The sequence below is a fragment of the Corapipo altera genome, unplaced genomic scaffold, assembly GCF_003945725.1.
Source record: "Corapipo altera isolate COAL_440 unplaced genomic scaffold, ASM394572v1 337, whole genome shotgun sequence".
NCBI lineage: Eukaryota > Metazoa > Chordata > Aves > Passeriformes > Pipridae > Corapipo > Corapipo altera.
Window position 1 is genome coordinate 8,162 of NW_020885211.1, and position 26,478 is coordinate 34,639.

The 26,478-nt window shown below is 42.2% G+C and overlaps 1 protein-coding gene across 1 annotated transcript; it reads left to right on the plus strand.

Annotated features, from left to right (window-relative positions):
- Positions 1-715: 715 nt before the first annotated feature.
- On the plus strand, positions 716-22,731 carry LOC113940195 (putative bifunctional UDP-N-acetylglucosamine transferase and deubiquitinase ALG13). Its single transcript, XM_027631303.1, has 23 exons — positions 716-856; positions 1,213-1,296; positions 2,132-2,182; positions 2,911-2,957; positions 3,889-3,961; positions 5,743-5,824; positions 6,166-6,346; positions 7,069-7,144; positions 7,867-7,975; positions 9,077-9,141; positions 10,020-10,120; positions 10,752-10,879; positions 11,585-11,807; positions 11,955-12,086; positions 12,276-12,456; positions 14,427-14,571; positions 15,014-15,049; positions 15,176-15,231; positions 16,180-16,465; positions 17,660-17,779; positions 21,224-21,264; positions 22,116-22,296; positions 22,401-22,731. Exons 1-23 carry the CDS (start codon positions 716-718, stop codon positions 22,664-22,666), a joined length of 2,805 nt encoding a protein of 934 aa, XP_027487104.1. The 3' UTR covers positions 22,667-22,731.
- Positions 22,732-26,478: the final 3,747 nt, after the last annotated feature.

A 26,478-nucleotide genomic window follows, 5' to 3' on the forward strand; every position in this document is an offset into this window, starting at 1 on the left:
ATAACAAAGTTCAAAAGGTTCACTCCGTGGGTTCAAAAGGCACTCCTTGGAATGTCTGTGGTGTTATAAAAACTCAGTGCCTGATGGGTTTGAAAAACATTAAGAGCATATATGTGCAGTTCATTTATATCAGATCTTCATTTCGTTCAGCCATGCCCTTTCCTTGGAGGAAAGGCATTCTCCTAATCAAGTGGAATAATCAGGCTGCACAGGTGTCATTTTTGCCGATCCTCGAAGTTTACCCCAAGTACTTCCTTAGGAGCAACTAAGATTTTCATGTCCTTAACGATTTTTATAGAGCTGTTTTTTTCAAATTTACTGCCAGCAACTTGTCTCCGGCCCGGGAGCGTGCAGGGGTGTCACAGGGAATTCTGCGTAACCAACGGGCCCGATGTTCCCCCTGGTTACGTAGCCAAGGATGTCGAGCGATGGAGCTGAAGGAGTTGGCTCAGCAAGGGCTCTTCCCCGGGCAGGTCGGGGAGGAGAGGGCTGCGCACTCACGCCGGGGGCTGGAGCGGGGCGGGAGAACGGGACAGCTTAAAATGGCCCGGGCGGGGGCAGCTCCTGCGGGATCCCCGGGAACAGGGCAAGGCGCCGGCGGGTCCCGCCGGGCGATCCCGCAGGTGAGCGCGGCCCCTCATTAGCGGCCCCTCATTAGCGGTGGCCGCGCGCGGAGCCGCCGCGCGCCGAGCTCGCGTCCGCCTCAGCCGGGAAGATGCAGAAGGGCTGGAAAAAGTACTTCGGGCAGAAGTCCCTCAGCGAGGTGGCCATGGACAAGTACCTGGGAAGTCTGGGACTCTACCGCAAGATGACGGCCAAGGACGCCTCCTGCCTCTTCAGAGCCGTCTCGGAGCAAGTGGGCAGCCGGCCGGGCTGGGGGGAGCCTGGGGGGCCTCAGGCCGAGCGCCACCGGGGCTGGGCTGGGGGTGCTCCCGGAGCCCCCCCGGGTGCCCGAGGTGAGGTGGCGCGGGGGGGGGATGGAGGGGGGTGTGGGTGTGGATGGGTGAGGAGGTGTGTGAGGATGGGAGCCATCAGCCCCCGGGCGCTCCGACTGCCGCCAGCCCTCACGTGTCCGCGACCCTCCGCACCGCCGGGGCTCTGTGCTGCTATCAGTCTTTGCAAACTGCGGGTAAAATAACGACTCGTGCGAAGCGTGAAACAAGCTCTGAAATTTTCTCCTTCGTTCCTTCGTAACTTTTTATTTTCTTCCAGCTGTTCTCATCTCAAATTCATCATTTGGAAGTTAGGAAAGCTTGTGTCTCCTTTATGAGGCAGCACCAGTCCAGGTTTGAATCTGTAAGTAACTGCGTGGGGCAGCTGTGCACGTGTAGTTAGGCAGAGCTGTGGAAGGGGGGGTGTAGTTTTGCACTAAACGCGCCCACATGAACATGCTGTGCCTTGCCTGGCTTGCCGCGTGTGAGAGAAGTGGCAGGGTGACTGCTTCCTTACCTTATTTGAGTTGCAACCACACAACAAGTTACTAAAACCCAAGTAACAGGGTGGGAGTTATTTGTGTATAATCTCTACGGAGCAGCCATTGCAGAAATGGATAGGTAGGAAATGTGTAGGACTTTAGAGCAAGAAACAAATATCAAAAGATAGTGGAAAATTCCAGTATGTGTGAAATCACTGGATGAAATCGTGGGGTTTTGGGGTGAGTTTTCTGGTTGGTTTTGTCTGTGGCAGTTTGTGTGGGCGCAGCTGCGTGTATGGTGTTGGTGTGGGTTTTGGGGGTTGTGTTTTGGGATTTTATTTGGTTGGGTTTTTTCCCCAGTAATCATATGTAAGTGCATAATCTAAACTAGGAGGGAGATGAGCCCCAGAGTATGGGTCGCTGACTTGTGCTCCTAATTTTTTTTAGAATCTCTTGGTATTTCCACGTTGGTACCCCAAATCATTCCCATGATTTAAGGCAGGGAAGAGCTAAATTCCTGCCCCTGGTCAGGCCAGAGCCCTTCAGAACCCAAAACTGACAGGAATTGGCAGATTAGTCCTAAATTTGATGTTTATGTCCCCGGCCCCTACCCTGCCCCCTTCCATACAACAGCTAGAAGCTGTTAAGTAGTGTTTAGGTTTAACTTTGTTTTCCAGCTGCCTAAGTTTTTGTATTTGTTTTCTTCGTTGTTGAAAGTATGTGGAAGGCTCATTTGAGAAATACCTAGAACGACTAAGAGATCCAAAGGTAAGAACTGATCTAATACTTCTCAAGAGACTAAAATTTGAGGAGACTAGAAAAGGAACGTAATTAGGTGACAGTTTAAAATGTGCTTGAGTTTGCGGTTTTTTTTTTAGATGGACCCCAATCCTGGGGTCTCATTTGCGTAAGTAATACTAAGGATTTGTAGTAAATAACCATGAAAAAATTGTTTGTACAGTACCACTTTTAGTGGGGAATTTGTATGGGTGCAAAGAAGCAATCTCTGTAGGCTGGACAATAAAAGCTTACTCAAAATTGCAATTTTTCTCTAAGAAAAAAACAACATGGAGTGTACTTCACATTAAATGTTTATCAGGGTTTGTAATCCCCTGCTTCTTCCTTTACCCCCAGGTTCAAATGCCAGAGTTCAAAGTTTTATGTCTTTAGTCTTTAACCAGTAAGCTTGATCAATGCCACAGTCTCTGAAAAAAATGTGATTTTAATTTCAAAGCAAATCTATCTTGAGTGATGTGTTTTAAGAGCTGCTGCCAGAACCGTTCTGTTTTACTCATTTTGGTAATTGTGGCTATCCCATCCTGCAGACCCCTTTCACCACACCACACTCTCCCCCAAATCCTAATATCTCAACTTCCAGATTGTTTTAACAAACTGATGAGTTTGGATGGGGGTTTTAATACTACAGAGAGCTGGAATAAAGTTGTTGATGTTGAAGATGCCTCTACTCTTTTATGTAATCTTATAATCTTGCATAGGAAAGTGCTGGCCAGCTGGAAATAAGTGCTTTATCAATGATGTACAAGTAAGTATCTATTTCTTATGTTTTCTTGTTTTGGGTTGATGGTGTGGGGGTTGTGGCCCCAGAACCTTCTAACTCTTTGTCACTGAGATGTGGATGTGTGAAACGTGGTGAGAAATGCTTCCTTAACACTTAACTGACATGTGAATGGTGCCATCCCAGCTCCTGTGGGTTAAGGGGAGGGTCGCTTTTCAGGGATGCTCCTCTGTTATCTGTTTGTTGGTGTTAAACTTTCTGGTGGCTGAAGGATGGAAAATGGGGAAAAACAAGGGGCTGTCTGTAGTGGAAACGCTGTGGTAGTTAAAAGCATGACTAAAACTCATGTGAGTCTTCTTGAAAGCACCAGTAGCGAGGAGTACTTGCCCTACTTGGTGCATAAACCCTGATACTTATTTCAGAGGTAAATTAAAGCCTGCAGAGGTGCTGCTGCCTTGCTAAAAATGCTGCTATCCTGTATCAGGCTGGCTCTCCAGTGATAGAAATAAGAACCCTCCCTTTGCAGGCTCATTTTGCCCCAGTACTAAAGGAACAAACTGAAGGTTGGCACGAGTCACTAGTTCTCTGTACTGGGGTTCTAGTCCTTTTGCAGGGGGACTGGTTCCCTTAGTGATTGTCTTGTAAATTGTAAATTCTAAAAAAATAAATTGTCTCAATGTCTGAGCACCCTTCTACCAGCATAAGTCCTTGATTTCATCTGTGAGTAAATGACATGCACTTTCCTGGATAGTTTTCTTTTTTCCTCTCAAGATGGGTGGTGTTTACTCATCTGGCCATTGCTTTATTGGGAGCATTCACTTTTCAGGAAAAGTACTTCACACGATTTTTTTTGTAAACCATCAGTGGATTCTCTAAACAGTTCCCTGCAAACTTCTCCATAACATGGTTCTACTAAAAGTTTGCTCTTGTAAGTCTTGTTTTTGCTCTGCTTGCCTAGGCGAGACTTCATTCTGTATCGGTACCCTGGAAAGCCACCCACGTATGCCACAGACCATGACTTTGAAGACAAGGTGAGCAGAAGTGAGGGCAATTTCCTCCTACCCCTGCTATCTACTTACCTTCAGTCCTGCTTAGTTGTAAAATCTTGCCACTGGAATTGAGCTCTTGAAACTCCAGTGCCCTTGCATATTTGAACAAAACCGCAGAGTTGACTTCGGCTCACAGAAAAAGCACAGGATTTGCACAACAGTTAACTCAGTTATAGCAGCTTTGCTTCCTATCTGAGCAGTGGATTTGTGTGCTGTTCCCTGTTCTGTTACTCCTGCTTAATTGATTTTGATAGCAAGAGTTAATATCACAACTCCGGAATATTCTTTCGTGTTTCTGAAATCTTTGTGTAAAAACACTTCCCAGGGCGAGTTTGAATAACCTGACAGCACAGAATGAAATGTGTTGAGTTACACCAAGATACATTTCTCATACTGGCAAATAGAAGGTGTTCTCCCCACCCCTAGTGCCACTTCCTGAAGTCAGATGAGGCATGCAGGTTTTTTTCTTGAAGAGGAGAAGTTAATGGGATTTGACTGATCTATTAAAGCTGATTTCTGTGGCGTACAAACTGATGTGAGTTAAGGATGGGAACTGTTGAAACAGCTTGTCTACAGCAGAATTACTGCTGGGGGCAAAAGGAAGGAATATAGAGGAGAAATGCTATGTATTACCTTCCCTCTGAGCCCTCTTGTTTTCTGCAGCCACGCAGATGTGGCTGCACAGTTATGGGACTAGTTCAGGCACGATGCCAGTGAAGTTGCTGTGGTGTGATTTCAGTGTGGGCTGTTACATTTGCCAAAGTGGCCAGTCTGCTCTGAATCTGTGCTGCAGCCAGCAGCTGTTGATTTCTGCTGATTAGTATTGCTTACTTGGTTTACACACACTTCTTTCTTCTTCTTTGTAGTTTTCTGTGTAGCTTAATTTAATTCCAAAATGAGCTGAGTTTAAAAATCAAGCAGTATGGTTTAAATGTGTGTTTGTCCTCCAGGGCTTTACAAACCAGAGCTCTCATTAAGTGTTGGCAGCTGTCTGTCATTAGACTGTACATACAGGCAGCAGCTCCTTCTGGTGTTGCTCATCCTCACCGTGAGAGGAGAGCTTGTGTTGGCAGAATACCCAGTGCTCAGAGAATTAAGAGCCCTGGCATCCCAGCCCCTGCTGGCTCTCTGGGAAGCATCCTTGCTGGCAGTGTGCTGGTAGCTGCCTGACAGCTTCTGCTGGTTGCAGTTGGCTCTGGCTGTGTGCCAGGGTGGGGTTTGATGGCACACATTTACACGGTGTGCCAGGGCATCTGCTGCAGAAATCTGCATGCACCCCTTCAAAAAGCAACACAATACTTTTTATTAAAAGTGAGGCTTTGAGGGCTAGAGAAATAAAAGCTCTTCTTGTCCATCTCATAAAGAAGGATGAAACGTGCCTTTGACACTTGGACAGTGTGTCTCAGGGGTACTGCATTAAATGGCTTGTACTTATTTTACCTCTTGAGCAATTGGTGGTCTTGGAAGTAAGGTGGAAACAAACTCATATTTCATGTTTAATACAGCAGGATGTACAGATTGATGTTTTTTCTATGATAGACAAAATTTAGAGACTTTACCTAGGATTCAGTTTTAAGCTGATTCTACAGCTTTTTCATATTTGTATTGAGAATATTTATTGTTTTCTTGGTGAGTTGGTGTCAACTATAGAATAAAAGAATAACGTAGTCTGGAGCTAGGATATCAGGTAGAAAGAACTTGGATTTACATAATTCCAGCCTTAAAGCTTTTTTTTTTTCTCCCCCTTTATTTTTCTTTCCCAGATTTTACTGTGTTGTTCCAGCAACGGCCATTATGACTCTGTGTATACAAAACAATTTCAGGAGAATGCTGCTGTTTGCCAGGGTAAACTTGAAATCATTTTTCTATGAAAGAGAATTACATGTTTTCATACATTATAGGCAGGGTTTGTTTCAGCTTTCAGGGCTGGGGAGGAGAGAGATGGAAGCTCATTTATTGTACGTTAATATAACATACACTCATTTTTTTATCTGTTAAAGTGGGATATTGGACGAAATGACCTCCAGAGATCCCTTCTTCCCACCTGAATTACTTTATGATTCTCTTCTTAATTAAATTTCATATGACTAGTGCTTTGTAACAGTAGATATATCTGAAGATATGCTTACCTTGAAAATTGCAGGGGTTCTTATGAATCTCATGTTATCGAGGTTTTTGTTGATCAGCTCTATTATATGAGGTCCTGTACAAAGGTGTGTTTGGCATGGATGAGGAAGAATTAAGGTCTGCAGTGGAGGTGTTTCGAAGTGGATCCAAGAAGAACAGAAACAGTGGTCGTGTAGGAAGTGAGGATGCAAACTTCGGTTGTCTTCATGAAAAAGTATCCAGAAATCCATCAGAAAAGAGGTAGTATTTTTGGGAAGGGGATCTGGAAAAGGGAAGAAAAAAAATTAAAAACCTTGCAGAGGACAACTTTTCCAAATTTCTTTGATTTTTTTATGGATTGTTAACTCCCCTTTTGCTATGTCATGACACGAGCACACACCTCAAGTATGTCGTGGAAGAGTAAATCCTGTGCTTTCCTTGGAGCTGAGAAGTATCTTATGATTAAATATATTCTGCTCTGGGCTACGTTATAGCTGTGTCTTACTCTGTAAAATGACGGCTTCTTTGTAAGGGAAATTGTTCCTTATTTCATCAAAGCTTTTTTATTGTTCGGTTTTTTTTAGTGAGACAGTTATTACTCTTCCGAGCCTCTACAGCTCTGAAAGGCTTGAGAGCTGCCTCTGGCCAATGCTAAATGCTTGCAGATGACATTGGGACCTAGAACAGGGTGTCTTGTACTTGCCAGTGCAAGAATTCAGTCACTCATTGGGATCACCCTCATCCTTTTCTAACTCAAGCAGTACCCTCATTAGGAGTGGATGTTGGAACAAGTAAAGGTTTTGCTCTTAAAACTTGGAAAAGGATTGTCCTGTACTGCATTGCACATCACTAGTGTTTAAGGCAAAATCTACCACTTGATGACACCATGGTGCTTTTTCAGGTTGTATGAGCAGTTGGTTGATTTTAATGCTGGCTAGAAATCCTGTGTTGTACTTGTTGTAATCTTATTTTCAATTACTTAGGGTGGATGACTGGGAAGGCAATGGTGCTGGCAATCCAGAGGAAGCTAAGTTCAAACAAGGCATTGAAGAAGAAAAGGTTTGTCAGTTAGAGAAGAAAACTTTACAGTTTGTTTTTGTTTTTTTTTTCTTTTCTGTTGTATGTTGTTACCCTTGTCAGGGCTAAACCCTCTTCTGACTTTCTAAAAATGGATTTTTTGGAAGTAGGTGGTTTATTTTTTCCATCTACTTTTGTCTTTTGGTTTTGTCCTCCTTGAGTTTCTATTAAATTGGATAAGCCTTTTTCCTTTCTGAAATTCTCTAGTTCTTCCCCTAGCTAATTTTCATTTCCACTGGAAGATGGAACTTAGCAGGTGTTTCCTGGTCTGTTGTTTGTTTTTCCCCAGAAATGGTTTAAACCGGTTCACTTTTCTCTTGTTTGTAGTGTGGACTCCATCTGTAGAGTTTTAGAAACTCTACAAAAACCTGTTTTCAGATATAATACCTGAAATTCCCACCAATTTCTGAGGTCATGGCTTCGTGGGTCTGGTTAGATTCCTTTGATTCTTTTTGAGTAAAAAAACATGCCAAATGTTACTCTCAAGCCTGTTTCTACTTTCCAAAATCTGTTTGCTCAACACCTGAATATCTAAATGTGTTTTCATATTCTTGAGTTTCAGTTTTTAGGGGATACAGTGGAAGTGAAAATTTTGGAAAGTAGCATCTGTGCACTTTAAAATGATCCACAGGTGCTGACAGGTTAGAGGTTGTGCTGAACACATGAAATGCACTTGTTAATGTTGCCTTTCAACTCTGTTTTAGCCTTCAGAAAATCCCCCAAAGATGCCTGTTCCTTATAAAGTGCTAAAGGCACTGGACTCTGCGATCTATCGAAACGTGGAGTTTGATGTTTGGCTGGACAGCAGAAAAGGTATCTTTGAAAAGGGGAAAGCCAAAAAACTCTTCCTGTAGGTAGGACATGTTCTTACCAGTAGCTGCTTTCTTGTCTGCAATTCAAAGTACTGCTTTTGATACTGTGTAATGGTACAAGGTTGCTAAAAATCTGCTCTCTGCTACTTACTGACTGTATACAGGAAGTAAGAGGACTCAAAGCAAAGTACCCAACTCTGTGTTGCCATTCTGTTGTATTGGAAACCAACCAAATTTGAGAATTTTTAGTTACAGCACGTGTGTAAGGACTCCTTTTTATAGCACGACTTTGGCCTCAGAACTGTATAATAACGCAGATCTCAAATTTAACGTTGGGATCTGTCAGATGAGTTTTTCTCCTGCTTCCCACCCATCGTGGACTTCTACATTCTGGAGAGATTGCACGGTCTTTGTGGCTTGGGATAGGTTGGCTGCTTTTTGGCATACACTGTGACTGATCTGTAAAGCAAGAAGTTACCAAGAAGGATAAGTTTTTAAGTGATGTTTGATGTCTGACCTGATTTGCTTTGCATACTGAAGAACTCCAGTGTTTTAAAACTGTGTAAGCAGTAACGTGGGTCATTAAAATTCTTGGAACAGAGTGTGGTAACCAATTATCTATGTGGAACACTGATGTGTGGAGAATCCAGGCAAGGAATTGAGAGAACCCCACTGAAATCTGGGACCAAGGAGACTTTAGGCAATGTCAGCTTTTCTGGGATAACATTTCACTTTTGCCAAGTGCCACCAGGACTCTGTCAAGACAAGATATGCCCAAAATTCTTAATACCAGCATTTGCACTAAATGTGGGATTAACTCTGTATCACCACAACGACATTGTAGCATTGAAGCAGTGGTGTTACTTACTGCATTATCTGGTTATTATTGGTCTGTGACTTAGCCTGGTTATGGTCTGTTTTAGAACATCTGCAGTTACTTCACTGTTACTATGGGGAATGTTTTCAGGTGTACATAGGAAATGACAGTTGGCCTATTAATTGTAGTTGGATGCTGTCATGAAGTACTTTTGGGATACAAGAAGAAAGAACAGTAGTTTAAAGGCTTTTTTTAATTTTTATTTATTTATTCATTTATTTTTAGAGCTTCGAAAAACTGACTACATGGTGTTTGCTGGGAGACAGTACTATTTAGGAGACAAGTGTCAGGTTAGTACTCAAAGGAGACTCAGTTATGATAAACTATTAAAACTGCTTAAAATAGAATATGGTAAACCATTTTATTTCATAGAATTTTCCAAGGCTTCTCTCATTCTCTTCCATGTAGCAATTAATTTGACTTTCTTTTTAATGTAATTTTTTTCTAAAATCTCCCTTTAAACTTTGGGTAGTGTGAAGGAAAAGCAGTTTGGAAATTCATTGTGAACCAGTCATACACATTCTGTGTGTGCAGGCAGAGAGCTCAAAATGCACAGGGTGTGCTTTTGAAGGTAGTTGTCTGTAGAGTTTTTCACTTGGGTATCAGCAAAAATTCTGGATAGTCTTGTCTTTCTCAACAGTGATGTAGCAAAATACTTATATAAAATAGAAAGGGAAGAGTAGCATGATGTGGCCAGGAGATGCTGAAAGGAAGGTCAGTTTTCTTTGTATTCTGATGTTGTATGTAGTCAGGGCTTATTTTTTTTTAATCACTGTTTAAAGTAGTGCTGATGATTCACTTAGTGACTTGTTTCTTGCTGAGCAGAGCTTTCCTTTCCAATTTCCTTTTTTATCTTCTGTTCTCAAGTTCTTCAGTAGTAGTCTTCCTTGGTACTTATCTGCTTAGCACAGTGTATAAAAATAAGTTAGGAAGCAGGTATCTTGCCTCTCTGTCACTCACCAGACTGATTTTATTTCCTTTTCCCTTCCTTCCTGAAGGTAGTACAGTGCTCTTTATTTTGCCTGTAATTTCAAGAAGTATTTGAGACTCCTGGGCCAACTCAGTAACACAGGATTGGCTGGGAGCAACCTTTGCTCTTAGTGGTTTGTAGACAATATTCTGATGCAGTTTGGGTTTTTTTTTAGAGCTCCCCTTGTTCTCTCTCCAGGTGCGTCTGGAGCCGGGAGAGAGGTATTACAATGCTCATATCCAGGAAGTTGGACAGGAGGACAACACGTTGACTGTATTTGTTGTGGAGCTGGCAGAAAAGTAAGCAATCTGCTGATTACTTCAAGTTTGAACTCTTTCTAGTTGAGTTTCTGGGTTCACAGATGCTTGAAATGGGATTGTCAAGGTACTTGGAAAAGAGAACTTTGGCTTTTAAATGAAAGTGAGGCATTACTTGCTTACTGGCTGTCACTCTTCAAAGAGAATATTGCAGGACATTTTTCCTCTTGAATTTCTAATGACCAAAATCATTATTGTAATGCTTTCTGTGGAATCTTGCTGCTCTTTATTCACTGGAAAGTGAAAGTGATCTTTGCAGTTTGGGCTTAATTCACAGATACCAAATTACCCTGGGCTGTTGGTTGGAGTTTTTATGTTGTACCCAGACAACTAAATAATTGGCACTTCAGTGAATCGAATCCCTTTCTCCCCCTTACTGTTTAATCATTCACCCTTTACCAGGCAGTAAATAGGGTTGAGACTAAAGCCTAGGTTGCCCCTTTTTATTAAACAAGTAGCAATAATGTGTGCTTGGTGTCAGAGAAACAGATTATTTATTTTCACAAGCTATTATATTTTCTGCTGCCTTGGTGTTGCTTCAGCTTACGTTGCTGTGCAGTTATGCCCAGTGTATCCTTGGGGCACTGCTACCATCCCTGTGTTCTTTGTACAGACATACAGTTCCTTTGGCAAACTTGAACCCAGTGACTCAAGCGGCTCCTGTCCTTGCTCAGAATGTGGCTCACAACCGAAGAGGAGGAGCCTATCAGAAAATAACAGGTGGACACTTCTCAGGAATAGGTTTGTACAAGGTTTTGAGAAGCATTGGAGCTGGGGGGAGTAGGGGAGATGCTCGTGACAGTTGTAACTGTAGCAATCTTTGGATATTGGAAGTGACTTAATTCAGATTGTGATACAAAACTTGGTCGCTGCAGGGGTTTGATGTTAAGTTATCTTTCAGACAGAGACGAATTTGCCTTTGCAAAAGAGCAAATCCACTGAAATACAGAGCAAATTGGTGATTGCTCAAAATTACCAAAAACAAATTTGACTCTTGAGAACCTTATATAAAGACTACATCAGTGAACCAGAAAGCTTGTCTGATTTGGCATTAGCAGAGATGCATGGATGGACTAGGGCTTCCCCAACCAATTAAATTTGGATTGAAATTGTTTGATTCAGAGGAGTTGTGGTTTTCTTATTTTTATTAAATAAGTTCAGCCTTCATAAAGAGATTTTAAATACTGACAGTACTGGTTTGATTAGCTGAAGGTGGGAAGGTACTTAACATGTGAGATGCTTGTGTTCTCATAATGTAGAATACCTGCTTGAGCCTTCAAAAGAAGGGCCTGAACTTTGCATAGCTATGATGCACTTTTTCTGTCACAGGCTACTGGCTCTTCCTTTGCCATGTGTCCAAATACTAGATCTTCTCAAATGATAAAGAGAATGTAGCTCAGGTTTAAGGTGTAAATCTGTCTCTTCTGTCCTCAATGAAAACTGCAGAAACGGGTATGAAAACACAAAAGAGTATGCTTAAGAAAGTTCGTGGAAAGGAATTGGCTTATAGCAGGGGGCAGCCACTTCTTCCACCCCGCCTACAGCACAAAGTTCCTTCGGGGCGCTCTCTTCCAGTTCACTGCTCCCAGGGTGGCGCAAACATGGCACCTTACAAACCCTATCATCAGCAGGACCCTCAGAGACATCACCGTGGATTTGGGATGCTGAGGTATGAAGTCTTGAAAAGCTGTCTTGAGGTGACCACTTGTTTTCTATTCATTCTTGCTGCAGACTAGTTAGGAGAGAGTTTGTGCTGCTTAATAGGTGAAACCACAGCTGAGTTCCACCTGAGAGGCACTTCCTGGTAATTGCACCTTTCCCCCTTTAAACTCAGGGGATCTGCCCAATTTATAAACAGGCACAGCATGGTTGGCCCTCAAATAGCATTCAACCCCAGTCCAGGAAAGAGATGTTGTCAGAGCTATGACAATTTCTCCTACAGGTCCTGGTAAGTGACAGTAAACCTCTTCTACCAAACATTGCTCAACCAAGCACTGGGGAGGATGGTGGGACATGAAGGGCTGAACTGGCTGTTAGTGGCGCAGAGGGGTTCTTAAAAAGAGTTAGAAATGAGCACCAAAACGGTGGTGAAACTGTAGGTGGTGGTGATTCTTAACCTCCTTTCTTGTTCCTGAAGGTCGTACAGCCGTAGCCGCCGTCAGCTGCAGAGTGAGAATAAGGAGTGTCAGGATGGGTTTATGGCAGGGCACGGAGAGGAGCCTCAAGGGCCAGAAGAAACTCTGACTTTCTATGAGACTGAAGGAGAGAATGATGCTGCTTTTTCTACCTTACCAGTAAGTTATGAACAAAGGGTAAGCTGAAACCTCTCAAAGAGAGAGGAGGAGGGAAAAACTGTACAAATGCACGGCACTTCTTTACCTAAATATGCAGCAGCTTTGGGGTTTTTTTTCTTGGAATAAGGCTTAGCAGTGAATGTCTTTGAGCATGGAAGACTAAAATTAGTCGAGATCCTGTAAAATCTGCTTAAAACCTCAGTTTTTCGAAATATTCCCCTTCTTTCTCTGTATCCTCACCAGCAGCACTTGTTTTCTTATTAGTATATTTTCATAAACATAAAGCAGTGTTTCTCCTTTCTATTGCAGTTTGAAAACAAAACAAAATCTCTTCCTCCTGTGGATGTCTGTCTCGCTCTAAATGTTGTGGGAGAAAGCTTTTCACTTATTTGCCACTCTATAATTTATTGTTTGAGTTATGGGATTCAGAAGCTGTATGGTGATAGCCTGGATTGTTTCTGTGAATTTGTAGTTGGGTAGTTTCGAATTAGCATCTTGTTCCTGCAAGAATGTATTCTGCTATAGAAACAGGAAAAAGTACGAATCTAGGCTTCTCATAAAACAGTCTTTCTGTTGATTTGTAGATAAAGTGGCAGAGTGTATTCTTAAACTTTAAAATGCATCTTTCTCTTTTATTTGTAGTCCAAACCTAGTCCAAAGCTGGGTGTTCTATCAAAAAAAACCCACCAAAAAACAACTGATAAAGAGGTATCTCAATAGGAAAGCAGATCTTTTAGAAACAAACAAAAGAAAGCTTGGTAGGTTTGAATTTTTTGAACTGTATTAAAGCAGAGTACTTAACAAATGTCTTTAAATGAGGGAGAGGGAGGGTGCTCAGGGTTGCTTCAGGAGCAGTCATTTTTTCTTTGCCCTCATGCACTAGATCTTTAATCTCTGCTCTGATTTTTCTCCAAGAGTGTCAAGGAATAAGGACAGATTATCCTGCCATTTCTTCTCTCCATATGAAATCAGTATTGCTTCCTGGGCTTTTCCTCCCCATTGCTAGACCGTGTACCTCCAGCTCCCAATGAATAGGTTTTCATGTTCATTCACTGACTTTGGTATTGTCAATGCCAAAGATTTTTCTCTGTCTTGTTCAGTAAAGGAATATGACATTTTCTGGGGAAAGATGCATCTCACAGAGAACTCTGCCATCCTACTAGAGGCCTGATGGGATAATCTTCTGACTTACAACCTCTGCTTCAACTTTGGAAATCTTTCAGGCCTCTCTAAACACTTTATCAGTCTTTTATGTCTTCTGAGGAGAATTTTGAGTGTCACCTCAGCTATCACAAAAGAGTGAATCGAGTTCTTTTACTCAAGCATCTCAATCCTATAGTCCTGCTTCAGAGAACTATATCTTTTAAATTGTGGTGTAACTAGGTACTGACTTCAGTGCAAACACAAAGGGCATGTAAAATGTTGGAGTCCTTTGGGAAAACTTGATATGTGCTGCTGTCTGAAACAGTCAGGCTTGCATGTGTGGGTCAAGTTCATGCAGACAGTGGTGTCCGTGCCAGCAGTAACCCCTGGGTTTCACTGGTGGTGACTAAAGATAACCTTTGTCCATGATAATTGGAGTATTTGGATGAACTGATCTGCTGTTACTAGATCAGATGCTCCAGAGTGAGGAATGCAGTAATACATGTTGGAGGTAGCAGTCTTGGCTGTTATCTGGGGTCTCCTTCCTCCTCAGCTTTGTTAGAGCTGACTGAGTTCTGGGAGGAAGCAACTTGACTGCATAGCACAGAACACTGGTAGGTCTTGAAATAAAAAATTGCCTTAAGTATTCTAGGCAGAACAAAAGATAAAGGAAGAAAATGTGGCTGCAACTGTTATGTGGCAATCAAGTGCATAGGAATGGACACACAGATGATACTTCTAGTAAGCTTTGGTTGCAGAAAGCTTCATCTGCCAGCCTGTTGCTACTGTGTGTGTGCATCTGTGTGGAGCATGGAAAGGCTTTAAATTATTTCTAAATGCATGCTTCTGAGTTTGCTTTTCAGAGCCAGAGTAGTCCTGCTCCCACTGTCCATAGTCCAACAGGATTTTGGGTAGCAAGGAGAAACCAGAACTCTGTTTCACCTAACAAGCAGACCCTGAATTCCTCAGAGGAGGAGGAAGCAGTAAGTGAAAATGGTGAGTTCTTAAGGGATTAGTAGGCAAAAAACCAGATTTATAAATTTTTCGATGTGCTTTTGATTGTCCAAGGGGGGTCCTTACACCTCCTAGAGATCTTTGTTGTGAGCTCTGAATATGTGTGTGAACACATTATATTTCTTTGTTGTCTGATACAAATGTGTCTCTTCTGTTTAAGCTGCTACACCAACACCTTTGTGGAGGTTTGTAGCAAGTTAAGTTGCTGCTTAAAAATGCATGGTGTAAATTTGGTAATGTCAACCTTGATAACACCATTTGTTCTTCCACCAAGTAGCTTCAGAGTTTATTTACTTTTTCTGCACAAAGCAAGATGATACTCAAAACATGTTAGTAATGGATGCACTAAAATGTAGTTGTAACTCCAAGCTTTATTTTTTCCCCTTTTCTTGAATCAAAGCTTCCTGTTCTATCTCCCTTGTAGGAAAATTTCATGAAGAATATATCTATACACTCCTAGGTAAGTAAAAATGTAGTCTTTACTGATAGAATATTTGGTGAATGTGATACTAAGACATTTTTATACGTTTCTGAAGGATTAGATTTAATGCAGCTCTTTTCAATTAATTTTGCCTGTGCCCTCCAGATCCTGACTGTGAAACTGCAACAGTATTTAGTTCAGCAGAACCTACAGCAAACTTGGTAAGCTTTAGTCACAGTCTCTTCAGATGTGGGATCCTTGAGGTGTGTAGTATTCTTCACAGGAAATGTCCTTGGATGCAGGCTTAACACAGCAGGTCAGAGACTTCTTAGAAAGGCATGTTGGTTTCATTTATACATTCCCCCTCCTTTTCTCCCTAAATAGTGAGGTTTTTATCAGCAGTCAAGTTTGAATTGCACTGGATACATGCATGATTTTTCATCTTTTGCTCTGTGGAAGAGAAAATGTCTATTTGAGTGCTGTTTACTTTTCTTTTTCTACTCCAGACAGCACTTGCTTTTATCATGCTGCCTTTCAAGTTGTATTCTAGCTAATCTTAGTCCTCCACTGTGGGACTGAAGAGATCTCATCTGTGATAGAACTGACCTTGGAGCTTTATTTTTTCAATTTGAAACTAAGTCTTATTCACCTGCTGCTCTTCAGTGGGTGTGAAAGCAGTCCTGTGCATGTCAGAATAAAACTGCTTTTACTCGAGCTATGGAAGATGATCTGTGTGGGTGTATAGTCCATAAATAAAAAAACAAACTAACAAACAAAAAAAAAACAGGAGTGTGGGGTGTGTGCCTCGTGGCTTCTTTGCCACTTAAATGGACCATGCTTGGTTTTGGAATCCCTTCAGGAAGAAGGGCCTGTCTGGGTGTCACCTCACGAGGAAGGGGCTTCCTACAGCTATCCCCAGAAGGTAGTATCTGGTACTTTATCTCCTACTTTATCATGGTAGCCCTGTGGAGAGGAAACCACTCTGCTTGCATTGTGTCAGTTTGTGGGGGTCCCCTACAGCATCTTACAGCAAAGATTACAATTTGCTGCAACAAAACCAAGCAAAACAGAAGAGCCAGAAGATGCCTTGCAGGTGTCTGTAACTTTAAACTGGTATTTTTTGAGCCAATTTTTAGAGAATTTGGGTAGTTAGGTGCCTTTACAGCTAGGATTTCCAAAATGATTTATATAAAGTGAGAATTTTTGAAGTATGTGGTATTTCTGTAGTCTCTGTCAAAGCCAGTTGCAGAGGCAGTCTGCTGAATACTCTGACTCTTTTCCAGGTGTTGGTGAACTCTGCAGGAGTTTCAACCTCCACAGATGTTTATACTGCTCCAGCTACAGGCCTCTCTTCAAATTCTGCTACCTCCACTCCAACCAGTGTCACCACAGCAACTCCCCCCCAGACAGCAGTTCAACCTGTCATAGTATCTCCCTTTTCTGTGGGGAGACCAGGTAGAGTGTACAGACTGCAGCCCTGGACTAAGTTTTCAGTTATTTTGCCCTCCCTCCCCTCCCCCATCCAAAACAAATGCTAAAAGGTTTAAAAACAAAAATGTCACTTGCTTTGGTTTAAAATGACTTAGTTGTTGTTGTAACTTGATTGCTGACTTTCTATTTTGAGGGGGCAGTTGCCCCCAAATTTGCATAGGAATTGGAGGTCTCTGCTTTGGGTTTTCTCCCCTTGCCACCTTTAGCCAAGAGTTTTGCTAGAAAGTTCTTTTTAGAAGGCAGAAGTTGATGGAAGCACCCTGGAGTTGAGATACTGTTCCAGAGGCTTTACTGTCTCTTCCAGAAGAGTCACTGGCTGTGATGTTTCAGGATTCACACAAGTGTCAGGTTCATTTTTGTGACTCTCAGTTAATTCTGTGCTTACTTATTTCTGCGCAAGGAGATCAGATTTGTGGTTGGTCACATAGTGCACTTGCCCCCTTAGATGTATTTGCTTTAACATCCTGGAAGTGTCTGTTAAAAAATTCTTTTTCACTTCTTGCAAGGAGGAATTTTCATGTCTTCTGTAACTCTTCGTTTAGCATCCAAAAAACCTCCACCTTCCATTCTGCTCAGTTCTGTCTCACTTTTCTTAACCTTTTTTTTTTTTTCCTAGTCTGCTTGAGAGTTTAGTCAGCAGAGCTCTCAAAGCTGTCTGCTCACCAGTGCCAACCTGCTTATGTGTTATCCCTTCATACCTAAGGAATGTTTAACAGTAGGCTGCCCGAAATATTTTTGGCCTGACGTGTCTTGAACCTTGTCTTGTTTTTGTGGGCTTATTGTCACACTTCCGATGACTTGAAGTGATTAATCTGTTCTCTGTTGTTCTAGGGCAGACAATTATGTAAGAGAAGTCTGGCCTGCCTTCTAATATGGAGAAATGATTGAAAAAGACAGTTTTTCTTAACTGGGATATGAAGCTTGCAGATAGACATACAATTAAGGCTTCAGAGATCGGAACCTTCCCATCTGGTTTCAGAATTTCTTCTGGACTTGTTTTAAAGCGATTGCTAAAGAGAATTTTGTTAGAGCCTGAATTTAGGGGCACTGTGGTGACAAAGTGCATGCTTAATTGTGTAACTGAGCACCTTGTTCATTTGACATACCATGGCAAAGTTGACTTTTTGCGTGACATTTGTTTCCTTCCAATTGCAACAGTTTCTTCGGTGCCGTTCCCAACTTACTCAACTCCTCTTCGTCCAGTGAGTGAGGTGGGACAAGCTGGTGCTGTTCTTCCAGCTTACTCTTGTGATCCCAGTGGCAGTGATCTGCCTCGAGGTAATGATGGTATTTTGTGCTTTTACTCCTGCTGCTCTTCAGCACTTCTGACTTGTGTTCTCCTTGGAAGCTTGACAGAATACCAGTAGTGAGAAGAAATAGCTTTTTGCAGCTCACAGGGAGTGAGAAATAATATTATAGATGCTTATGCTAAAACATTTTAATTCCCAGTTTTGAATAGAAAGTTTGTATCTGACTCAAATGTATGATTACTGCAGCTCTAGATGGCACCCTAAATAAATGAATGTCAAGGGAGAGGGTGCTTGGCCTATAACATACTGGTTTGTGGCACAGTAATCATTTTTCTCATAACTGATTAAAATAATTGTATTTATAAAGTCATGCTGTTGCACAGTTCCGTGGGCTGTTTTTGTTGTGCTCCAAGATGTCATTCTGTGGGCTTAAGTGTAGGGTCATCTTGTTCCTTGTATGTGTAGCCTTGTCACATACTGTCATCAGATAGGACAGTGTTTAAGGTACATTTCAACCACTGAGCAATGAGTGTGCAGAGACCAGGCCTGCTGCTTTCACAGGTCCTGTTGCTGTGCTCTTCAGTTACTCTGCTGTCTTTGCCTGTGCTCTCAATTCCCAGATTTGTTAATCTTGAATATTCTGTTTTCTACTTCCCTGCTGTGGTACCATCGCTCTGGCTGATCCTGTAACATCAGAGTTCATGCTTTTCAGCTCGAGGCGAATGCCCTTAGCTGATGCTTTCAGCACTTGGGAGAATTGGGTGTTAAGTGTGCTGACAAGGAGCTGGAGTGGATGTGGATTAATAACCTCTTCAGACCCCACCTGTAGCTCTTCAGCTGAGTCACTCTGCATAACATTGGCCACGTGCTTTTTGGCACAGACTCTAGAATAAGGATCTTAAGGTTGCTAATTAATTGCATGTAGCATTTATGTTGTTAGACTATATGATAATCTGAATGGCCTTTAGATTAAGAAATCCAGCAGCTTTGGGGTAGCATAGGGTAAAGTATGTGGGTGTACTTGATCTGGAGTTCTGTGTGCTTTGCTGAAGATACCTGCAGGCCTGCTATAGATGGGGACCATGACTTGTCAGTAGACCTGGACCTGGGAAGAAAACCTGCTCTGTGCCTTAGCATTACTTGTATCTGCATTTGTTCCAGTTTTCATAGTCTCTTGGATCTTGTTTTAATGGCAGTTCGGACTTACAAATGGTCACCTTAGATGTCCTACCCTTACTTGGTCCCTTGTATTTGAAGGAGGTGTTGATAAAAGACTGCTTGATATAAGTGTGTTCCAGAGACCACAGCAGTGTTCAGGGTTGACCAGAGCTTCCCATCAGCAGAGTAAAAACTTTGTCATGAGATGAGCTTTTAATCAGCAGTCAACATGGTCTTTGTATTTTCATCAGGGGTGGGTAACTTTCTTTGGCTTTGCTATTGCTTCATAAAAGTTGTAGTGTTTTACTGAAGACTTACTTGATTTCTGGACATCTAAAACAGGAATATAAACGAAGACTGGTCTCCTACTGTACATGCTTCTGTTCCAGCGTTCCACAGACAGCAGTATTTCCAGTATCAGTGTGTCACTTCAGTCTCTCAGCTCTTCCTTTGTGCTGTTATCACTGCTATGAAGCAGCTATTTCATTCTGCTCTGATGCTTGCTTTGCATAGATTTGCATAAACAAAGAATAAAATTGGATAAAAAAACCCCAACCAACTTGTTCCAAATGTAGATGCAGTTTCAGCTAGATGCTAAAAAGTTGGCATTCATGTAGGCCTTTGGGTTATTTTTAGTGTTTTAGTGACTGTGGTCAATGTTAATAGCCAGATCACCAACACTTCCAGGACTAAGCTGACATAAGGATGGATCTGTGTGCACTTCCTAGAATAGCTGTGGGGATTGTTGGCCTGATCAGATATGCTGAACATTAAAAGAATTGAAAATTGGCAGCAACGATAGAGGAACAAGTCCTCATGCATTTTAAGACAGGAGTTTGCATTGCTGACATTGTGCCTTCCTGCAGCAAAATACCACATGCAGTACCATAGAGGAGCGGGGCTGGGAATGTTTGGGACATGGGTGGATAGGGAAGCACTGTTGATCTAAGGCCCTGGTAGAGAATATAGGTAACTCTGAGGTGTTGCTGAATTGAAGCCCTTAGTGACTTGCCCCTTTTGAGTTGTCTCCCTGCTCTCCCTGTCAGCTCCCAACTGTGCTAAAGCAGAGTTTGTGCTGTGCAATAGGTGACTTGCTCTTCCTGAGCCTTTAACACAAAGCTGTATTGCAATCTAAGAAAACAACTTTTTTCATGCATAGTTCCAGAACTGCATCATGGGATTAAACACCTGCTCTCTTTTTTTTTTCCTTTCAGAGGTCCACTCTAAAGGTTTAAAACTCCTTCACTGTTTTTGGACAGTCAGAAATATGTTTCCAAGTTCAAAACCCTGTTGTGCTTGGAAAGTGCTTTCAAAGTTCCTCCACACATCTGATATCATTTCTCAGCATTTCATGTACTTGCCTGGGGACGAATGATTCAGTACATGGAAGACAGAAGTAAAAGACTATTTGCAAGAAAGCAGGGAACTGAGTACCCTTGTGAGGAAGGGGAAGGAAGGAATATGTTCCTATTCCTCCTTCCCTGCCTCTGTTTTCTCACTTGATATAACAACTGGGGAGACCCCCAAAACTGGGTGGGAAGGTCTTAGGGTCGTTGTGTGTGTGGTCCCCATTGACATGTCTCTGTGGCCATGGCTCAGCAAAGCTCTAGAGGTGGAGGTGGTGGCAGAGACAGACTAGCCCTGGGCAGCAACAGTGTGAAGCTGGAGTCTCTGTGGAGCTGGCCTGTTGTCTCGTGTGCCAGCCCAGTGAGGGTATTTACAGTACATGGGCAGTGTACAAACTGTGTATGTAACAGCTTTGGTGAATTGTCACTGAGAGGTGTATGAGAAGGCTGCTTCTGCCTGTCTGCATGCTTCCAAACCCTTTCTCATTTCTGTAGTGAGGGAGGGAGAGCCTTTAGTGGTCAACTTCATTTTGGGACTCATCTGATTTCTATTTGAGAAAATACTTTTTCCTTTAAAACCTCAAGATTAATGGGAAACCAGATTTGCTTAAATCCTAGTTGCTTAGACAATGGAAACGTGTAACAACACTGACAGTTACCATTTGAGTAAACCAAAATCAAAGCTAATGTAGTCACTGAAGTTAAATAATAAGTTGGTCAGACAAATGCTCTACTATTGCACATACATCTAACTGGATTAAGTTAAAAAGATAAGGTAGCATTAACAGCTACTTCTAGTCAAGATACATTGTTTACCCTTGAAACTTTAAAAAAAAAAGTAGTGCTAAGATACTCTTATTCATTAAGTTAAGAGTAGCTTAAAGTAATATGTTCTTAATGTGTGCAAATTGCTTTTGCTGCTTGGTTTTTATTCCTCTGCTCTTCAACGTGATATCCTTTCATTTCAGATACAAAGGTCTTGCGGTATTACTTTAATCTGGGATTGCAAGTAAGCACTTTTAAAATGAGTATAGTAAAGTGCCTGTAAAAACTGCTGGTTTTCTTGACAAATAAAGTCACGTATTGAACACTTCTAAGTGTGCTAAGTGTGCATCCTGTGCTCCTGACTGTTAATACATATTGGCTTGCTTGGCGGAGATTGAAGTGTGACTCAGGAAGTGAAGTTCTAACTCAAAATATGAAGCATGCTGTATGTATATTAAGTTATTTTACTCTGGATTGTGGTGGTGGTTTTTGGGTTTGCTTTTGTTTTTGCAGGGGATGATGAATAAATGTTGTTCTTTCAGTGAAGGTAAGGCAGAGAACCTGAGCCCTTCTTAAAAACCTTTGTGTACTTAGACAAGACATCAAAGACCACTTAGAGATGTGTGGTTTGAGTCTTCTAGGACTTGTCCAGCTGTGTTCAGACTGTGTTAGCACCATTTCTTTGTGTTCTGGAAACTCTTGCTCTGTTGAAGAGTTGTTTCTCTTCCAGTAGTCATATGCAGTGTCAGTCTGCTGCTCAGGGAAGTAAAAGAAGTAATGTGAACTTTTTCAAACAAAGAAATGTTAAAAATCTTTTTGAATATGACCAAGCCAGTAGGTGGGAATGTTCTTCCTCTGTAAATACTTGTGGCATAACAACAGTGTGGAACTGAGCTGGCTGTTGCTGTGTATTGCAATATCGTTTCTGGTAGGCAGTATTTTTTTATTATTATTTATTTGTTTGGTGTTTCAAGGGGCTAGGGAGGTAAAAAATGCACTTTTTCCTAACTTCAGATCTGAACTAGTAGCGATTTGGAGGAGGGGACTATGTGTTTATATGCCTGACCTTGTGGGGTTTTTTTCTTTTCCTCTAAGTATTGCCATCAGAGCTATTGGCCTTCCATGGTGTATGCACAGCCAGTGCTGCCTCCATCTTCAGCAGAAGTTTATCCAGCATATGCTGAGCCAGCTCCTGCCTTAGATCAGTCAGTACCTCAGATCTTCACTGATGCTCGGCAGACTGAAGTCCAGGTTCCCTTGGAAGCACCAGCAAATGGTTGGTATTTGAGTCCTGCTGTGTTCATAGTAATGAAAGACAGCGTAAAAAGGCCATGAATGTGGTTAAAGCCTGTGTATGTGCATTTTGTTCTGTTTTTTAAGGTAACTTTCCAAATGCAGAGCCTCCACCCCTATCCTATGGACCAGTGCATTACCCAGTTGTGTCATACCCCTTCAACCAGCAGTCTCTGCCTCGGTTTGACACTGTGGTTCCTGCCTACCGCTATATTAGTACCTGGCACCCAGTAAATCCTGCACATGGAAGTTCACCACAAATGGCCAACGCTGTAAGTTCAGGACCACCACACCAAATCAGCTATATTGCCTCACCTAACCCTGTACCTCATGACATGCCTCAAGGAATGTAAATCTGGGAGCTGGAAACTCATTCTTGGTTTCTCGTTTCTTGTTTGTCAACTGTTGCTAATATATTTTTGTAAATGTTATCCTGTCTTAGGGGGCTGAGTCAGTTGATCAAGCTGCATTCATATTTCATGTTTAGGTTTATGCTCCTAGTTGACAAGATGTTGTTTTAGTTGATTAGGGAAGCATAGGAAAAGGTACACACAATCTATAATGCAGGGAACACAATTGAATGTGGCTGCATAAAGTATGTGGAGAAAAGCGCTGTCACTAAAGGCGTGTATCTCTGAGAGGTTGCACTGAACACTTGAACACCTGGTTCTTGTTGAAGCACTGAAATAGGCTGCCACTACAGCTATAGATAAAAATTGGGCATAGAGTCATTAGAGGGTGAAAATGTTTAAAATAAGTTGGCTTTCTCAGATTTTGCAAAACAAAACTGCTTTGCCACTGGTGGTCACATTTATAATAGCTGTATTTCTTCTGTCTACCTTCATAGTGCATAGATTTCATGACTGGAAATACAAGAATAACGTTTTGATCTGTTGTATATTTGTAAGATTTGTTTTGTGGAAGCTGTTGCACATATGGTGATAGTCTTTGGTGGTTAATTTACACTGACAGCACAAAATAAAAGCATTGAACACGTGAAAACGAGTGGTCATTTATCACTGGCAGATAATGTTCCTGACAACTAGTTATCCCACAGCCTGGACCGAAGAAATGTGGTTATGTGGGATAAGGCTGCTCCAGCCCTCTATGAAATGGTAGCAAAAGCTTTCAGTATGAGAGTGGAGTAATTCCTGGTAATTGCAGTTTTTCCTCTTTAAACTTGTGGAATCTACCTGATTTGTAAACAGGCACAATGTAGTTGGCCCTCAAATAGCATTCTAGTCCTGTCCAGGAAAGAGATGTTATCAGAGCTATGACAACTTGTCCAGCAAGTCCTGGTAAGTGACTATAAAGTGAGTATGAGAAACTGTCTGAAACCAGCAGAAACTGTAGGTGGTGGTGATTCTTAACCTCCTTTCTTGTTCCTGAAGCTCATACAGCTGTAGCCGCCGTCAGCTGCAGAGTGAGAATAAGGAGTGTCAGGATGGGTTTATGGCAGGGCACGGAGAGGAGCCTCAAGGACCAGAAGAAACTCTGACTTTCTATGAGATTGAAGGAGAGAATGATGCTGCTTCTCCTACCTTGCCAGGAAGTTGTGACCAAAGGATATAAAAATGCGTAGCCCTGCCCTGGCTTAACAAACACGGGCACAAGTGCAGGTTGTGTTGGCTCAGTGCCAGAGGCCCTGAAGAACAACCTTAACTTGCACGTGAACTCAGCATTTCAGTCTCTGAGCCTGACTCTGAAAGCTACAGCTGCCAGGTTTAAAACCTGGGCAGAGTATCCAGCTGCAGGTGTCCCAGCAACCCTTATCCCTCTCCTCCCCATCCTCCATGCTGCCACAAGAGCTGGTAAAATCTGACCCACTGCATCTGCCAGATCTTGTAGGGGATTTGAACCCCCACCCGAGTGCAGCTGTCTCAAGTGCTGGAAGCACTGGGATAGCCCTGAATTTCAGTTAGCTCCAGGCTGCCAGGCTGAAATGGCTTCTGGCAGCTCCCTGAACTCTGGCACGCTGTGGTTTGCTCCAGATCAGGCTGGTGCAGAGCCTCAGCTCAGAAGGGAAGGAAAGATAAGATATTAATAATAAGATATTAGGAAGAAGTCCTTCCCTGTGAGGGTGGGGAGGCCCTGGCACAGGTTGCTCAGAAAAGCTGTGGCTACCCCATCCCTGGAAGTGTCCAAGGGCAGGTTGGAGCAACCTGGGCTAGTGGAAGGTGTCCTTGCCCATGGCACGGCCGTTGGATATTTAAGGTCCCTAGATGATGTTTAAGGTCCCTTCCATCCCAAACCATTCTGTGACTCAATGATTCTATGAAACCTAATGCTGAGATGATGTTAGGGTTAGGGTTAGGGTTTGGGGAGATTTCTGTGAGTTTGTGGTCTTTTTTGGGGGAGATTTTTGTGAGTTTATGGTCATCTTTTTGGGAGATTTGGGTGAGTTTGGTGTCATTTTTTGAGGAGATTTTTCTGAGTTGTGGGTCATTTGTTGGGGAGATTTGGGTGAGTTTGTGGTCATTTTTAGGGGAGATTTGTGTGAGTTTGTGGTCACTTTTTAGAGTGATTTTTGTGAGTTTTGGGACATGTTTTTGTTTGATTTGGGTGAGTTTTGCGTCATTTTTTGGGGAGATGTGGGTGAGCTTGTGGTCATTTTTTGGGGAGATTTCTGTGAGTTTTGGGTCATTTTTGGGGGAGATTTGCGTGAGTTTTTGGTGTATTTTCGATGGAGATTTGGGTGAGTTTATAGTGTTTTTTAGGGAGATTTTTGTGAGTTTGTGGTCATTTTTGGGGGGATTTAGTTGAGTTTGTGGTCATTTTTAGGGAGATTTGGGTGAGTTTGTGGTGTATTTTTTGAGAAGATTTAGGTGAGTTTGTGTTCACTTTTGGGGGAGATTTGTTTGAGTTTTGGGTCATTTTTTGGGGAGAGTTGTTTGAGTTTGTGGTCATTTTTTAGGTGACAAACCAACCGAATTACTAAGCAAAAGCTTGCAGGCCTTCTTTCCTGGGGATAAGGCCTGTTGTTTCCTGTTTTCCGACCTGCCTCCCAACTCCCAGTCCCACTCCCAAAATTGCATACAAACAAAGATTCCTCCCACACCAAAGATACCAGCACAGAAAACTCTTGCTGCCCACGGACTCTCCAGGTTGAAAAACCCAACTACAACAAAAAACATAACTTCCAGTTGTTCTTTCCTGGGGATAAGGGTTGTTGTGTGTCCACCCCTTATTCCATACCATTTACGTCATGCCTGCTCCCACCTTTTCCAAAACATTCCATCACCACCTTTCCTGTAATTTGATAGAAACTCACAGATCTCATTATTTAGTGTGTGAACTATGTCTATAAAAGTCTGTTGAGTTCATTTAGCCCATGGTTTTGAGCTCCGTCTGATATTATAATACTCTGTGAGGACTGGAATAATGGTGTCTAGTGTTGGATTGTTCCATGTTGAAACCAGTTCTTGTTCCATCAACATTCTACTTCTCTGGTCTCATCAAAGTTCATTGTTCATTACTCTCAGTGATTTTTTTTGTAATACCCCTGACGTGGCAAACAGCCAGCACAGAAGTGAGAATGCATAGTGTTATTAACATTATACAGTTTTATGCATTGGCTATTCTCACCCAAAATCAAATCCCCTTGAGGTGCCCACTGCATTTCCTATCCTCCTGAAATATCCACCAAGTGGACCCGTGTCCTTGAACAACATAAATCCCATGGGTGGGTTTGCCTTTGCCACGTTCCCAAGGGAGCGTCTTGAGCGTGCGCCAATATTCAGGGTTGGCTTGCGGCTTTGGGGTATGGTGGAGGTGTGGTGATGGAGGGGATGGGTGTGTGTAATGTAGTATTCTAATCTTGTGTTTGTATTGTTTCTCTTACAGGGTTTTTTTTTTTTACAGCATTTTAACTTTAGAATAAAAAAACCCCAACCGGGGTTACTGTATTGTAACTTGTATGCTCTTCTGCATTGTAACTAACTTGTGTGCTAACCTGAGTTGTAACCTGTATTATTGTAACTTGTATGCTGTTCTGTATTGTAACTTAACTTGTATGCTGTCCTTTATTGTAACTTGTATGCTGTCCTGTATTGTAACTTGTGTGCTGTCCTGTATTGTAACTAACTTGTGTGCTGTCCTGTATTGTAACTAACTTGTATGCTGTCCTGTATTGTAACTTAACTTGTATGCTGTCCTGTATTGTAAA